General features: G+C 39.1%; 1 protein-coding gene across 1 annotated transcript; it reads right to left on the bottom strand.

The window, feature by feature from the left end:
• Positions 1-959: 959 nt before the first annotated feature.
• Positions 960-11764, bottom strand: borcs6 (BLOC-1 related complex subunit 6). Its single transcript, XM_037773781.1, has 8 exons — positions 11645-11764; positions 11403-11490; positions 8433-9055; positions 7292-7478; positions 6870-7052; positions 3695-3858; positions 3493-3576; positions 960-2254 (listed from the first exon to the last, which is right to left on the bottom strand). The coding sequence occupies exons 3-8, from the start codon at positions 9042-9044 to the stop codon at positions 2129-2131; spliced, it is 1356 nt and encodes a 451-aa protein (XP_037629709.1). The 5' UTR covers positions 9045-9055; positions 11403-11490; positions 11645-11764; the 3' UTR covers positions 960-2128.
• Positions 11765-18343: the final 6579 nt, after the last annotated feature.

Below are 18343 nucleotides of genomic sequence, written 5' to 3'. Positions count from 1 at the left end.
GACTCCAGCAATGTTTCCCAGATTTGATCCTCCTTTGCTGAAAGTACCCAATCTTTCCAGTGTTGAAGAAAACAAAAGCGAGGACATGCTGCACAGACATTTAACTGGTGTTTCTTTCTGACTGTTAAGTACAATCAGTTGAATTTCACTTACAGGACTTTTTTTCCACCCCCAAGATTCAAAATATGGATGTACCGTCAATACAGAATAAATGCAGAGTTTTGTTCCAAGAGAGTAAAACTTTTAAACAGTAACAGCCAAAACCACAGCTAAAACTTATTCTTATATGGTAAATTGAACCGTAATTTAATGGATTCAAAATGTGTTTTGAAACTGAGCTCTTCTAATACTTATTTCATTTCTTTAATTTGGCTTAACCAAAACTGAAACAACACAATCCAATTAATAACCCTCTGAGCTGTTTGTTACCTACTCGCATGTCTGGAAATTAAATTAGATTTTCAGTGACTTCAGATTTAATGAGAAATCTTCAGGTTGGTTAATTTATCAGCCTTGTTTTAATTGTTTTTTTTTGTTTTTTTGACTTTTGATGACATTTAAAAGTCAAACCATTAAGTGCAAAGCTTTGCAAATTTTTTAAAGGTCCAGTGTGTAGGATCTGGCAGTATCTAGCGGTGAAGTGAGGAGATTGCAACAAACTGAAGCCTCTCCCGTGTTGGAGAGCTACGGTGGCCGACGCAAAAATGCGAATGTCCCTTTCTAGAGCCAGTTGGAGCAGAGCCAGTGCGTAGAGAGTGTGTGTACATGAGAAGTAAGTGGTGAAGCAAGAGTGAGAGAGAGCGGTGGCGACGGGAGCGAGTAGCGTTATCGACTCTGGCCCAAGCAGAAAAAAGTTAACAATGTCTGGTTTGTCCGTTCTGGACTACTGTTGAAACATAGCGGCCGGCTCTGTGGAGAGGACCGGCTCCCTATGTAGATAGAAACGGTTCATTCTAAGATAACAAAAACACAACGATTCTTATTATCAGGGGATTATACACTAAAGAAACCATACTTATTAATATTATATTCAATTTCTGCCAATAGATCCCCCTCATTGTTACACACTGGTCCTTTAAAGCCACTGTGAATGGTGTGATATATGATGAGATATTTCCAGTTATGTGCTCGAAAACATCTTGGAGTGCATCGGTTTTAGGACACATGGCTGCTCGTAGCTTTAAATTAGAGAAGCAGACCTGTGATTTATAAAGGTTGCCAGTTTTTTTAAAGTGATAAACAGTCAGAGAGAATCTGAGTAGAGATGTGAAACTCTTTCTGTACCTTTGACATCTATCCTCGAGCAGCAGCTCCTAATGCTTCAGTTGAGCTGTTCAGTGGCCACTAGTGGAAAACAAATCTGTCTGTACTGGTCAGTTCCCAGTGACAGAGTAGCAGTGTAGTTGAAAAAGCAAGCATGCTGAGAAAACTGAATAAATAACATTTAAAAAAGACAGACAGACAGACATGGTGCTCAACTCCCCTCACAGCCTGCAGTGAAAGAATCGGATCTTCGGTGCATAAGATTAAAAAATAGACTTTCTGTTCCAGTGCAAAAGTCTTCTGATCAGTTCATACTGGCCTCTCCATCAGTGAAGAGAGAGACGGAGAGAGAAACATCGCCCCCATGTGGGCAGGAAAGGTTAGTGCAATCTGAACAAAGCGGGCTGGACGGATCATGACACATTATTCCTCCTCAGACTGTAAACACATCTTCAAGGATCTGTTTGTATGTGTGTGTTTGTTCAGGGCACATGACCGAGTGTCTCCAAAACAGGTTAATCTGTGAGATTTTGTTTCACGACAACTTCATTAGAGAAAGTGAGAGTGCTTTTTAAAAAAAAAGAAAAAGAGAAAGCTCAACCCCGAGAGCAAATCAAGCGCAATTCTGTTGAAATCTCACAACACAAACAAGGTCATCTTCAAGTGATGAACAAGCGGAGGGACTATATCATCCAGCATGACTAGTAGCGATGGTTCCAGGAATCCAGAGGTGCACTTAATCTTCGCTGCAGTGTTTGTGTGCTACCTGCGGAGCGGTGGGTTTACTTGCAGACGGCCTCGCTCAAGATGTGCTTGATGTTGGATCTTTGCAGCCGGGGAGTGTTTTCGTGCCGGGCAGGTGGGGCTACTTGCAGATCGCCTCCAGGGCGTCCAGGGTGCGTTTGATGTCACGGATCTGTGCAGCCAGGGTGTGTATGGGCTGCATGGAACGATCCAGCTCCTCGCAGCGAGCCATCAGTGTGTACATGCCCTGTGGGAGCAAAAATACAAGACAGGCAATAAAAAAGATGATGCTTCAGCCTTCAACCTTCAATTCCCTGAGGGCACCGGCGCACTCGGCCAACTTTACTGTCTTTCAGAGGGTAGAAGGTGGTATCATATGAAATTAGAAAAAACCTAAGGAATCCTTCAGTACCAACCATGTCATACTGGCATGGCCACATTCAGTGACCTCAAGATATGTGAATGTAAATGGGTTCTATGGGTACCCACGAGTCTCCCCTTTACAGACATGCCCACTTTATGATAATCATATGCAGTTTTTTTCATGCAGTATATATGTGTTATTTTCACTTATTCTAAAACTGGGGTATTTGAATACTTCTGCATACTGGGGTCCCTAAACAGTCTTGGAATTGCATAAATTGGGTATCACTGTAAAGCTGAGACTCTTGTGGATCCAATGAGCCCAACTGTATTCATGTGTGCTGATGTTAGTCCCCATTTCATTGTAGTGAGACCATTTTTTGAAACTTGACATCACTAAAATTACCTGTTGTGACCTCTAGGATAATCACAGCCTCATGAAACTTTACAACCACAAACTACAGACCTAGAGCATTCAGAGGATGGATGGCTTTCCGAGGTAGTTTGACAATAAGGGGGTTTTTCGAGCAGTTTCCAGAACAGAAGTGCTCACCATCCAATCACCGAAAAAGGCAATTGTTGCAGAAATCTCCAAATGTCTAAAGTTTCTGATACCAAATCACAGCATCGCTTTTTCTATGATATTCCTCAAGGTCTTGGTGTCTTAATGTGGTAATTTGGAGGGATTATTGATAATTTTTATCAATTCTCAAGTGGTAAAAAATGGTTAAATTCAGCACCAAATCTGTGTAACAAATGGTATTAACCCAAAAATTGCTGCAACAACTTATGAGACATAAGTGAGCATGACAATGGCCATTATATACTTCTATCATATCAATGTAAGCGCTTATACACTCTTCCCACTTATTTTAAATACTGAATTAAATCATGTTTATTTCTTATTAATGACTAGAACAACTTGACACAGTGCTGAGCTGCATCTCAAATTAATCTTCAGGTTCTCAGCTTTCAGATGATGTACACCACTTCTATGTGACATCTACTGTTGACCTGCTATCTCCCCCTAAAGACCCCCTGTACCCCCCTAAAAAAGACAAAAATGGGTCTATGTGGGTCTCTTAGAGTTAAAGGAACACACACACAAATACACAGTGTCACCTTTATACTCATGTCCACAGACTCTCCCAGGCTGTCAACAGAGTCTCTGTAGGTCTGGATGTAGCCCACACTCAGAGCTGTCATCTGCATGAATAAACAGACGGACAGAGAGATCGATCAACTACGCAAACAGAAATATACAGTATGTGAGTGACAACACAGAATGATGAAGCTAAATGAACTGACAGAGTTTCAGACTCACATTCTGGATGGTTCCATTGAGGCTCCGCATCATCATCTCAACACTGTGAGCCACTTCCTGGGAGTGTCTCTGAAGGTCCACGAGGACAGTGGGATCAATGGGAGGGATGTCCGCTGGTCTCCGTGACGACCCCCGGCTTCGGTAGATGGGACCCGAACAGTCCGCTGGTAAGAAATAATTAAGAAATTAGATGGATAATATACACAAGCAGTGCTGCAACTAATGCTTATTTTCCGTTGATTATTCTATAAATCACTGGTTCCCAACCCTTTTTCTTAAGGGAACCCTTTTCTACCATTGAGTAAGTGACATATTTTATGGATATTTCATATTATATTCAATGCATAACAATTACAGAACAGAACAACTGAGAAGCTGTACAATTAACCCAAATAGTGAACGCAATAACGGCAGGAAGTTTGAGTAAAACGAGTGATTCTGATGAATTTTGAGCAGATTATTTCCTGTGAATATTGCATCAGAGAGGAGTTATTTTTAGGAACTTTTAATACAATTTTCTGTATTATGTATTTTTTTTAACAATCATTCATACTTAACAGACTTCTTTTTTTTTTGACAATTTCAGTTTTTTATTTTCCCTGATACTTGGCCATTGTTCTATCAGCTCTTTGGTTGTTTTAACTGCATAATTTTCACATTTTTAAGTTTATATTTTAAATAATAATCCAAACTTTAAAAAAATAACAATTTCATTTAGTTTTCTTCACAGGAATGAATGAAATGCTGAGATATAGGCCAACTGTATATATATATATTTTTTTAAAAAAAAGGTGTCTTGTAAGTCCTCACAACTCCCCTGTGAAGCTTTGGCGACCCCTAGTGGGGGTCGGGAACCTCAGGTTGGGAGTCAGTGCTATAAATAGTATAATCCATTAAAAAATGCCTATCACAAGTTCCCAGAACATTAAAATAGCCTGCTTTGTTCAAACACCCAAAATCTATAATGATTTAAAACAGATGAAAGCAGCAAATCTTCCCATTTGAGAAGCTGGAACCAGCTAATGTTTACATTTTTGCTTGATTGATGACAAAAGATTAATTGATTGTCAAAATTGTTGATGGTTACAATTCTGTCTATTGACTGATGAATTAATTCAGCACAGACAGACAGAGATAGGCAGAGAGTGATGCAAACCACAAACAGGCAACAACATGTGTGCAAGCACAAGTTAAAAATGACCTCAAAGAAAAGAAAAATAAACAAAATAACACACAAATTACACGCATGAGCAACTGAAGAATTATTCCCATTTGAAGAAACAGCTGCTCTAACAAAATCACTACCAGCACAGATGATTTAAACAACTTATGGCACTTAATTAAAAGAACGCTAGTGCTTTGAATCGTTAAATCTTTATAAACAAAAGACGTTTGTGTCCAGCGGACCAAAGAAAAAAAGCAGGTCTCCGTCTCTGAAAATGATTCCTGTCAGGCTGCAGCAGTTATAAATCCCTCCAGTCTAAACAAAGTCTATCCTAATTGAATCAGCAGGTGGAGGGAATGAGCTGCCACAGAGGGCATATTGACTGTGTTCTCTGTGTTTAAATTGAGTGGCCAGTTTAGCTGACGCCTCGAATCCAGAGGGGTTTTTCTCGGAATGAAGGGCAGCGGTTCAGGGTCTTTTTCCTGGCAAATGTGACAAGACAGATGGCTGTTAATGGACAGGCTGGACTTGGACAACCTGCTGATTTTATAGAGATGATTTAATGTCTGAAATTGCTGCACATGTTTGACCTTTTAGAAAACTATCTCTATTTCAATCTCTGTGGGGTTGAGTCTCTGCTGCTTGTTAAAACATAGACTGAGGCTGATTTTATCAGCTAGAAACAAGTAGGAAGATGGGCAGAGCAAGGGCAAAGTGAGTGTTTGGGAGATTTTTAGATGAATAATTAAATTGAGACAGAGAGAGGACTCTAAAAATGATGCAGCTGGCTGGGATTCAATGAACAACTCTGAGATGTTCATGTTTAAGAGAAGGTTTCTCTAACCAAGAGTCCACCTTCAAATTGTAAAAATATCATTATAATGTAGTGTTACTGAAACAAACAGTGGTTCTCAACTCTGCCTTTGCTAAATTAGTCTCAAAACTAAAACCTGTAGAACAAGAGAAAGACTCACTGTTTGAGTACAAACACCAGATAACGTATTGATCCTTTTTTTGTGCTGCTGCCATTAGTTTGTTTGTTTTAGAGCTGCAACGATTAATCGATTTGAGTCATCTTTTAAGAAAAAATAAGTAAAACTTCTCTGATTCCAGCTTCGTAAATGTGAATATTTTCTGGTTTCTTTACTCCTCTATGACAGTAAACTGAATATCTTTGAGTTGTGGACAAACCAAGACATTTGAGGACATCATCTTGGGCTTTGGGAAACACTGATCGACATTTTTCACCATTTTCTGACATTGTATAGACCAAACAACTACCAGAAAGTAATCGACAGATTAATCAACAATGAAAATAATCGTTAGTTGCAGCCTTAATATGTAATATGCAGCCTTGTATGATCAAGAACATAAGAAACAAAAATGGAATAGATCACTACAATATGAGACATATCACTCTCAAATCACTGAATTAAATACAATTTGCCCAGAGCAGGGTAACTTAACAAAGCTGCTGCATTGTGAACACTGCAGGGCGGCAGATGATACATGCGAGCATCCATCAGTTCATCATGAGACAACAGACAATTAATTTCCTTAAGGTAGTGCATTGGTTCTCCATTACTTCTTATGGTTTAGACATGACCAAAGTTATGCATAAATGATGAGTAGTGGCTGACTGTTAGCCTCTGCAGGGAAAAACTGCCTGTGAATCTGACTGCAAGTCAGTGACCCTGCACTGCAGTTTCACTGCCTGTAAAAAAGCTATTAACCTGCTGAAAGGCCATTTCTGACACCTCCCTCTGCAGAGGAAAATACAAACAGTTCATCTGCCTGACCCTCAAATATAACGCAGCTATGAGAGCAACCTGCACGATGCACATCCTCTACCAGCCCAGGCGCTAGTAAATTATTTTTTTTTTGCATTTATGTATACTTTAAAATATTAAGTGGAACTTCTGCTATTTGGGTTATGAATTATAATAATAAAAGAAGAACATTCCCTTTATTTATTTAAATAAAATCTTGTGAAGTTTGCTTCATACTCACAGTCGCTGCAGTCCAGACTGGGCTTGGAGCTCATCTTGATTTTCTGCTCCAGGTTCTTGGTGATGAAGTGAGTCAGGTCACCATCATGGCTGACTGTCCCCTCGAGCTCCAGAGCCGAGGAGATCGTAGCCCGTCGGCCCTCTGACTGGCCAATTCTGCCCCCTCCCCGGGCCCCCGAACCACCTGTGGAGAATACGCCAACATCAGCTGAATAAAGGTGTCAAATATTCCCAATAATTACTGACTTGCTTAAAGATGGAAGACCTTATTAATATAGTTACGATTTCCACTATTTTTCTGTTAATTTATTGATTTACTGTAAGAGGTTTTACATGTACTTATCAATAGAATAGAGGTAAAGAGATGAGGAATGGGCCAAAGTGCAGTAAACACAAAACCCAACCTGTCTGACAGATATCTACCTCCACACGCTTGGCTGATTTCATCCAGGCTCTTGCTGTCCTGCATCCCCCGGACGTTGCGTACCCAGACCTGGGCCATGACGTGGGGAGGACAGGGGATGTCGTCTGAGGGAAGAAGAGGAGGTGGAGTAGAGGAAGAGGACGAGGTGCTGGGACCAGGAGCTGAGGAGGAGTAGTGTCGTGCAGCCTGAAAATGGAGTAAGGGGAAGTGAAGAAGAGAAGTTCAATTATTGCTTATTAAATCATGCTGATTATGAAATTAGCCAAAGAGCTACACATTTTTCTTGCCGTTTATGATCATTCTCTTAATGGAGGACAAAAGTTGCCAAATCAAAAATAAATGAATAAATAAATAAATGACTTGATGAATAAGTAAATAAATAAATAAATAAATGTCATTAAATGTAAAAATAAATAAATAAATATAGTTGTGAAATGCAAATTGAAAACCGTGCATAAATAAATACACTTAAAAATAAAAATGAAATAAATAAAAAGATGTGAAACGTAAATAAATAATACAAAAATAAATCAATAAATAAGAAATAAAAAATCAATAAAAAAAAATAATAAAAATAAATAAATGAAAGGGAAACTTAAACAGAAGAGTAAATAAATAAAGGAATTAATACAAATATAAATAAATAAAGAAGCAAATTAAAACAGAAATATCAATTTATGTCACATTTTGTCAATTAATTAATGGCTACATTTATTTTAATATTATTTTTGCTACATTTGAATAATACATTTTATTTATTTATTGAGTCATTTATTTATTTATTAATTTATTGTTTTTATTTTGGCAGGTTCTGTCCTCCATATCTCTCGTCTTTGATGGACAGCTTGTCTCACCCTCAAATTTAGCCATTTGGAAAAACTATGATCAATTTGACTGTCAAACGTAGTTGGTCAATGCGTTGTAGTTCATTTGAAGCACACTGAAGTCTCAGCATTGAGTCTATTTAAAAGCAAGAAGTTAAGTCCTGACGGCTCCACAACATTTACTTGCATTGACCTTAGTTCAGATTGTGCTCATTACATTTGTTGACAGTTATTCTCTCTTAATCCCATGATGCCCTGCACTCTCTCTGGTACACATAATCTAATAAAGATGAATATAATCCTACAGCCCACTCACCTCCACCTCTGTTCTCCCTCCTGCACGCTGGTTAATCCACTTTTTTTCATTTTTCTCATCATCCTCCTCATCCTGTTTCTCCTTCTCTCCATCTTCTTCCTCGTCTCTGCTGTCAGTGTCTCCATCTATAGCCTCCGTCTCTGTCTGCTGTCTGTCTGTAGCGGCATGGCCTCTTCGCTGAGATGACTCTTTGGAGTGTGCTTGCTGTGCTGGGTCCCACAGCAGAGCTGCACCAGGAGGCTCAACAGTGTCAGAGGCCTCGTGAATGTCTGAGTCTTTGGAGCCTGATTCTGAGTCTTCTGAGTCTCCTGTGCATGTGGCAGCAGGAAGGGAGGGCTCTGTCACATGAGAGGTGTGTAACGATAAACTCCCATTATTGTACGTCTCTGTGTCCAAGCGGCCTTCGCCATCGTAAACTCTGTCCTCCACATCTACGTGGTTCTCTGTGTGTCCAAGGGCTCTGTCCTCCGATGCCTCCCCATCACAGGGCACTCTGCTCCCCCCATATTTCACCGAGACCGGAGCGTGAGGGCCGTTCTCTGAAGAGACGGGTGTCACCACCCCGTTAGCTGTTTCTGGCACTTCTGTGCCAATCACAGGGGAGAGACTCATCCCTCCACCTGCTGGTGAAGAAAGAGAGAATAGGTTATTAAATCCATACATAAACTGGCTGCAAATAATGATTATTTTCATTATCAATTAATCTGTGGATTATTTTCTCGATTAATCGATAAATTGTTTGGTCAATAAAATGTCAGAAAATGGGGAAAAATGTAGATCAGTGTTTCCCAAAACCCAAGATGACGTCCTCAACTGTCTTGTTTTGTCCTCAACTAAAAGATATTCAGTTTACTGTCATAGAGGAGTAAAGAAACCAGAACATGTTCACATTTAAGAAGCTGGGATCAGAGAACTTGAAGAATCAGAGTTTTTTTTTTTTTACTCAAACCAATTATCAAAATAGTTAATTAGTAAACAACTAATTGAGTAATCGTTGCAGCTCTAATTAAATTAGAGTGTTCTATGTCAAAAGGGTTTTACATGTATCACTGCTTACTAGGGCTGGGTATCATTATAGCAGACCAGTGTCAATACTAACGACCTATGGATGCATTCGGGCAAAGCATAGAGATGTTACAAGATAAGGTGCAGTATATAAATGTGCATTATTTAAGTTAGATAGACATCATATCAAAATTGTAGACTACCTCCCTCTCACCCTTTGTAACGTGTCCCACATTGTCTCACACACAAACATACTCTTTGTCCCACATTTGGTTTTGTTGAGATCTGGTCACCTTAGTCAGCAGTAGCTTGCACACATCTATATTGTGTTACACTAATCAATAGAGTAGTTCTCTATCAATGTGCAAGCCTATTGATCCAAAACAAGGAAGTGATACACCATCAATAGAGATGAGGAAAAATAGCATTATACCACAGATATTCTTAACCACAGACATTTTAACCCTAGCTGTGTGAAAGTGAAGACTGTAACTCAAGCAAATAATTGAATCATTTAAATGATTTTGGTCTCGTATTATTTTCTTATTTCTTATCACTGACATCATTTACAACTATCTATCTATCTATCTATCTATCTATCTATCTATCTATCTATCTATCTATATATTGTATCTATCTATCTATCTATCTATCATCTATCTAACTAACTATCTATCCATCTACTGTATCTATCTATCTATCTATCTATCCATCCATCTATCTAACTATCCATCTAACTATCTATCTACTGTATCTATCTATCTATATATCTACATATCTATCTAACTAACTATATGTCTATCTAACTATCTATATATCTATCTAACTATCTATATATCTACATATCTATCTAACTAACTATATATTTATCTAACTATCTATCTATCTAACTATCCATCTATCTATCTATCTATCTATCCATCTATCTGTCCATCCATCCATCTATCCATCTATCTATCCATCTACATAACTATCTATCCATCTATCTATCCATCTATCTATCCATCTATCTATCTATCTATCTAACTATCCATCTATCTATCTATCTATCCATCTATCTATCCATCTATATAACTATCCATCTATCTATCTATCTAACTATCCATCTATCCATCTATCTATCCATCTATATAACTATCCATCTATCTATCCATCCATCTATCTAACTATCCATCTAACTATCCATCTATCCATCTATCTATCCATCTATCTATCATCTATATAACTATCCATCTATCTATCTATCCATCCATCTATCTAACTATCCATCTAACTATCCATCTATCCATCTATCTATCCATCTATCTATCATCTATATAACTATCCATCTAACTATCCATCTATCCATCTATCTATCCATCTATCTATCATCTATATAACTATCCATCTATCTATCTATCTATCTATCCATCTATCTATCCATCTATATAACTATCCATCTATCCATCCATCCATCTATCTAACTATCCATCTAACTATCTATCTATCCATCTATATAACTATCTATCTATCTATCTATCTATCTATCTACCTCTCTATCTATCTATCTAACTTTTCTCAAGCAAACAGCCAGTAGAGGTTGAACAGAAATCAAATGGACAAAGACTATGTTACATAAGAGACAAACAGGAACAAAGACATGAAGAAAGACATAAATAAACTGTCCTCAGCGTTGAGGAAGTTGATGTGCTGCTGCTGTCATTAGCCGCCTAGCTTAGCTTAGCTTAGCTTAGCTCGATGCTAACGTTATAATGTTATTGGATGCTGTTTAGCTTAGCTTAGCGCGGCTAACGCTAGCTAGCTGTCTGTCCGGGGCCTTTAAATCACAATGTTTCAACGGTTCCTCTTCTATTGTCTCACATTGTGACACAACACAGAGTAATACATAGTAAAACACGTTATTTATATATCGATAAGGTCTTATATTAGAGACACAGAGCTTCATTTATTGATGAAATCACTCACCAGTCGTTTCCTGTTCAGATAAATGTAACCAACAACCGAGTCCGATATGAAAATCCTTCCCCCGCGAATCTCAGAAGATTAGTTCCGCCTTGCAAAAATAAAAGCAAGAAGAGGAAATAGTGATTTTCTTTGAATGTTAATGATGTCAGCTCACTTCTATTCTATTCTAATATCATAGAGTAACTGATTTATTGTAAAAAAGAAATAGATTTTTTTTTTAATTTTTGTTATTTAAAACAGACCTAAATATTTCCAGAGTGCTGCTGCTGCTTCATGCTGAGCAACATTTAACTCCCACATGTTGTAGCTGTGTGAGTTTATTCTTTCTCTATCCATCCTTTCCTTTCATTCATCCTGCATGTATCTCTGTTCTCCCACAGATGGAGACAAACACCACAGTCCCTCAGGCAATAACTTCCCAAATATGCCTTGTACAAAGTATTTCCTTTTATAATGTATTATAAAAGGAAATAATAATATAATGTAATTGTAATATAACTTATTATTTTTAATGGAGCTTTCCAGCAAAAATAATTTCACACGATTATACTTGGATAATCGGCGTGACAATAAACATCTTGAATCTCGAATCTTGAATCTTGAATCAATAATACAAGTTGAATATTAGTGATTTCATAATGAAAAATGTATAGAAGCAGCAGCGTCCTGATGGTCTGACCTCTGACCTCCTGGTGAGGGCAGTAAACAATCAACACATGAGTTTCCTTAATCAAAATATGACATACTTGTTAACCCTGAAGATATTACGTCTCTAAGGATATATAAAAACACAATTTGAGTGGAAGGTGTATCTTTTGTACATCTTTTACAGCAATGTCATAATACCCAAGAATCAGCGTGTCCTGGTTTGACTTTGTGTCTTTGTAATAGAGCTGCAACGATTAATTGATTAGTTGTCAACTATTAAATTAACCGCCAACTATTTTGATAATCGATTAATCGGTTTGAGTAATTTTTTAAGAAAAATAAAAGGCAAAATTCTCTGATTTCAGCTTCTTAAATGTGAACATTTTTCTGATTTCTGGTACCACGGTTTTGCACTGCGGCTCACGTTACACAAGTGTGTCGGAAAACTACGGTGGCTGTAAGGTAAAGTAAAAATGTGAAAAGCTCTCTTTAAAGCCAGTGTTTGGTTTGTCTGTTCTGGGCTACTGTAGAAACATGGTGGTGCAATATGGCAAGGAAGAAGACCTACTCCCTTTGTAGATATGAAGGGCTCATTGTAAGCTAACAAAAACACAACAATTCTTAGTTTCAGGTGAATATACACTAATGAAAACATAGTTATGAATATTTTATTACATTTCTGCTAATATTTCCCCCGAAATGTTACGCACTCTTCCTTTAAAATAAGTTTCCTGCCTGCAAAAGGACAACCAGGGCAAATGTCAAACAGTTGTGTCTATTTTGAATTCACTGCACAGCACTGCTGCTCTTGTTTAGCCTCATAAACCATTGATGAATCTAAGAAATGTGTTTGAAATTATTTAAATTGACGGTGAAGAGACAGGAGAGGGGATTTAAATAATGAGAATGCCTTGGTTCAATGGAAGCCGGGCCAGCGTCTGTGGCTTTTAAAAACCCTTCACTGTGGCCAGAGATGACTGACGCTGCTGCAGAGGAGGATTCGAAACCACACTGTCACCACATCTAAAGATCTCATAAAATTTCCAATCTACCCCATCCATCCAGGCCAGCTGCTCTCTCTCTCTCAGTGGGGATTTAGCTGTTTTATCCCATTTGTTCGCTCTCCTTTTGTGCCAAACATCAAAGCTTGAGACATTTACCTAAAAGTCAATTAGACCTCTGAAATATGCCGATGGTTTCCAGAGATCCCCAATAGAACACCCAATAACTACTATGACCTTCACCAGATTTTATTCTTCTTTGTGAGGAGATTACTGTCAGAGAGAAGCTCTTTTAACAGACAAGTAACTGCCACAAGAAAGGCCACATTTAGGAAAATGAGGCAAATCGAAAGCACGTGCCTTCAAACAGATGTGGTTTTTCCATAATAAAAGCCGGAGACTGCATGATGCACATTGGCAACCGAAACAACAGTGAAGGCCCATAAATCATAACTCATAAAACACAAATATTAATTGCATCCCAGTTCAGTTGCAAGTCAGACCTGACATTAACCTGCTCCTACTCAAATGAGACAGTTTTTCCTCACGCAAAACCAAAACTAATGGTACATTCATGTGCTCCTCATCAACTGCCAACACCAGGAAGTTGCCCTAAAATGGCAGACAAAAGGGTATATAACAGAAAGAAGGGGCCACACACTCTAAAGTCCAATGCAATCTTTTTGTTTTAAAAGGTCAAGTATGTAGAATGTGGCGGTATCTAGCGGTGAGGTTGCAGATTGCAACCAACTGAAGCCTCTCCCGTGTGCCAAGAGTATTGCAGAGCTACGGTGACCGACCCGAAAACACAAATGTCCCTCTCTAGAGCCAGTTGTTGTAAGAGTAGCGTAGGTCATTTGGAGCAGAGCCAGTGCTTAGAGTGTGTGTGTACGTGAGTGATGAAGCAAGAGAGAGAGAGCTGCGGTGGCGACGACGGGAGCCAGTAACATTATCGACTCCGGCCCAAGCAGGAAAAGTTAACAGAGTTTGATTTGTCCGTTCTGGGCTACAGTAAGCCCCCAGGAAGAGCGCCGGACTGTGAAGCAAATTTTTATGTTGGCCAATCGGCGGTACTACAAATTCTGTGTCTGTCATGTGATACCATTGGGCAAAAAAATCCTTTTCCCATAGTCTTACATTGGGTAAAAGATGTCTGTAACTCAGCGAATAATTTTTTTTGTTGAGGTAAATCAACTTAACAGTATGAACACTCTAATAGCCCTTATTTAAATCATTAGGTCCTAAAAGTTGTAAAATGCACTAATAGCTGAATCCAGGTTTATTTTCCTTCCTCCGCACATGTAAATGAGACACAGATCGCGGCTGGACCGAGGGCTGGGAGGCGGAGTTAAAGGAAACACAACTGCGCCTGCTCTATGGGCCCAATGGATGCGGAAGATCTACGGATGATCAGGTTACTTTATCACTCAGCAGTCGAGCCATTTTGGCTTCATGCGCCACTGAGCAACTCTCATTGGAATGAACGGGCGACCGCCTCCAACGCTCTTAATACATCCATGGTTCTGGGCTACTGTAGAAACATGGTGGTGCAACATGGTGGACTCCGTGGAGAGAGGACCCGCTCCCTATATAGATATAAACAGAATGAGGAAAAACCTAACCCAAAAAAAACGCTTTTAACAGGGAAAAAATGTAAGAAACCTCAGGGAGCGGAACAGAGGAGGGATCAAGGACGAGGAGGGTGACAACATAATGAAATTACAACACAGACACTCCATAGAAGTAAATGTATTCATCAGGAATGCTCAACTGGAAAATCTAGTGGTTACAAGCCATCATCAAGTAGAGAAGTCTGTGGAAGTATGTGCATATTCAGCAACCATGAAGTCCTTAAATGTCCAGTGTAATTACTTTGAGATTCACAGAAAACCGTCAGAGGCAGTTAGCTATAAAAATTCAATCTTCAGCACGAGCAGACAGTTTCATTCAACACTGAGAACTTCACTGAGAGGGATACTGCGGTGAAACCTCTTATTACACCTAAAAGGCACTTTTATGGGCAAAATGGTGAAAGGAAGACTTTCTGGTCGACTGAGTGCTGGGAAAAAAATGTCAAATGGGTGGATGAGTCACTCTGTGTGGCGTATGCCAAAAGCGTCTCCTCCTGACTGCTGGTTTCCTGCGCTGAAATGTTGTTTGGTGCATATTCCAACCATCCTGTATGTTTAGTCCTTTAGAGGGAATGGAAGATGCCAATAAATATAAAACCATTCTGAGTCACCTCACTTTTAAAATCTAGTTGTTGCGACAACTTGTCATCATATAGGTGCTGAATTTCCTTTATTTTGGTGGTCACCCGGAGCTGATAAGTCCAACTCCAGGTGCAGGTCCAGGTGGTTTGGTGAAGTGAATCCATCATTTAGTCACAGGAACACACGTCTGGAGACATCTGTTGAAATCGTCACTGACAATGCCAGGCCCCGCTGGGTTTTATTCCAAATCTGTTGCAATTTGTGGTTTGAATACCGCCTCACCATCTTCATGAGGTGCAAAATGCTGTAGATGGTGTAGAAATGTTAAACTGGCTTTGCTGTTTAATTGTTCCCAGATACATTTATGCCCAAACCCCCCCACAGCTGTCCTCAGACTAGGGCTGTTACAATATCAAATTGTCACTGCACGACACGGCCAAAAGAATTCACGATAACAATAGCATCTATAGAAAATTTGAAAAAAAAAAGATGCTATCAGTCAGATTCATCTTTATTACTATTGTTTATTGTGCTTTTAGTCTCTTTTTTGGCAAATCAATTACAGGCCTACACTCAAAATACGAGTATAGTGAGGTGGAGAGAGAGTCTAGAACCATAAATGATTCATTTATTTTATGAATAAACAGGCAGATTTTCTTTCAGTAGCCTACATGCAAGAACATCAAAATGTTTGTCTAAAAGTGTCTGTGATCTAAAAAAGATGAATAGCAACTAGTTTCCAAATACTGCTCACATGCCCAAACAAAAATAGCATTTTCTAAAAATTACCCTCCAAAGAGTGCTGTATTCATCGTGGCCTTAAAGGGTAAATTGATACCGATTAGTCAAAAAGTCTGAGTGTTTATTGAAATGTGGTCTAGTCTTCAGTGGTGTCCTTTTGCTATATTACAGTATAATAGGAGAGTCACAAGATAATTATGGTATCACATGTATACTTTGTCAGACAGTGGAGGCTTGTAGGATACGGTGGAGATTGAATGTCTCATTCCTAACAAAATACAGCACTGCAATACACTGATTTCTTTTTAATTCGTGGTTTTCTGTGTTGCTGTGAGATCCTGTTTCTCAGACGGGAACACTTATCAGTCAAATCATCTCCTGAAGGAGATTATTGTCCATGATTATGCTTACAAAGTGAAGCTCGGCAGTAAAATAAACATAAAGCCACAGATGCACATAGTAGACCAGAGCCTGTCATGTTTCCATAGTAGCGTATAGATAACATTATCAACAAACAGAAGAAAACAATGAAGTATTGCTGCCCCCCCTTCGTTACCACAAGGGTTTGGAAACAACTTAAGTGAAGGTTTGACATCCGGCTCGATTGGAACGCATCTTTCGGCCAGAAGATTGCTCAGCAGAACATACCAGTTGTTGAACATTAAAACGAGAAAGTACTGTATGTGGTCACTTTGGCAGGGATGGATGGTGGTTTGGTATCGTACGGTATGTTACTGTTTTGGAGTGAAGACAGTAATGGACAGTGTGGCTGAGAAATAACAGGAATGGAATGAATCTCTGATTTGTGTCAAAGCATGTACAGTACGCTTTAAAAAAATAAATGTCAAATATGTGAGCTGGTCTACTTCTCTGACAGCCGTGTATAATGTATGTAATGTGAAAAATGTTGCCTTTTTATAAACAGAGAAAAGCAGCCATGGGGCCTGAATATGTGCTGGGTGAGGGTTTACATTTTTAGTTTAATCATCACTCAACCTTGACAAACATTACATTGTTTAAAAGCACAAAGCCTCACGACTCTGCCTTTGTAAGTCGTTGTAAGATGCCAATATCGCTGCAATAACATCTGCTTAGTTTGCAAAACAAAACAGAACAGTGAAATGTTGTGTGAATTTGGTTCAGAAGCTTTTAGACTGGTAAACTCCAAAGAGTTTCAGAAGAGACCAGGATCATGATCATTTTCAGGCTTGTGCTTGTTAAAGGGACAGTGTGTAGGATTTAGCGGCATCTAGTGGTGTGGTTGCAGATTGCAACCAACTGAGTACACCCTCCCATCACTCCTTCCTTTCCAAGACCGTCGTAACCTGAGCCGCCGAGTGCAAAACCGTGGTAACGCCGTTCGCCTCGCTCAGAGGACATCCTCACCATAATAACACTACTTTAGGTTTTGCACTCTGTGGCTCACATTATCGTAGTTTCACAAGTGTGTCGGAGAACTACGGTGGACTTCAGGCAACGTAAAAACGTGAAAGGCTCTCTCTAGAGCCAGAGTTTGGTATATCTGTTCTGGGTTACTGTAGAAACATGTCGGAGCAACATGGCGGACTCACGCCGCTGACAATACCGACTTACGTGACTGACGATACCGATGAGTCCCGTGACTAAAGACTGGCGTTATAAGTCAACGGTAGTTGCTCCGCTCTAACTAGCTTTGTTTGAAGGCATGCCAAACACGCTGCTAGGCAGGTATTATGCAAATGTGTTACTTGGTGACATCACGTTACAAAAGAAATGGCAGGACTTTGCGTTTCCGACAGTTCAGGAGCAGTATTTCTGTGGGGGAGAGGAGTTCCCTTTGGCGTGGACTTTGGGCTTTGTAACTTTGCAGACCTTTTACATGCACAGAAAACTATATAATGCCCTAAAGGAAAGGGGAAAAGCACAAAAGCATAAGAGCTCCTCTTTAATATGGTTTTCACTTGTATGTTATACAGTATGTAAGGGATAATGTACAGTGAGTCGTTCATTGTTGAAATGAACCTAACTGACTGTAGAACGTCGTGATTGACCAATCAGAATCGAGAATTCAACAAAGCCGTGTAATAAACCTGTATACATGTATATATTGTATGTGTTTCTATGTAGTTCAGTATCTGGATATATTTCTTATTAGCATAATAAACCACAAAACACAAACATACTCATTTGAAAGCAGACCTTTATACATATTTACAAACATAAAAACAAAGTCTCCGCACATGAGAAGAGATCAGTTGAGGACAGTTTCGTTCCGTCTGCAAAGAAGTCGTTCTGGAAAATCACATATTGACACTGAGATGTAATTACAGCAAAACAGAGTGAAACACAAGAGGCCATT

This window comes from Sebastes umbrosus, chromosome 6 (assembly GCF_015220745.1).
Source record: "Sebastes umbrosus isolate fSebUmb1 chromosome 6, fSebUmb1.pri, whole genome shotgun sequence".
Lineage (NCBI taxonomy): Eukaryota > Metazoa > Chordata > Actinopteri > Perciformes > Sebastidae > Sebastes > Sebastes umbrosus.
This window is presented reverse-complemented; position numbering and strand designations above follow the sequence as displayed.

Coding starts and splice junctions, on each gene's coding strand:
- borcs6 (XM_037773781.1), bottom strand. CDS start 9,044: ATGAGTCTCTCCCCTGTGATTGGCACAGAAGTGCCAGAAACAGCTAAC. Junction 7,479..8,432: donor GAGGGAGAACAGAGGTGGAG/GTGAGTGGGCTG, acceptor CTCCATTTTCAG/GCTGCACGACACTACTCCTC. Junction 3,859..6,869: donor CAGTCTGGACTGCAGCGACT/GTGAGTATGAAG, acceptor ATTTCTTACCAG/CGGACTGTTCGGGTCCCATC.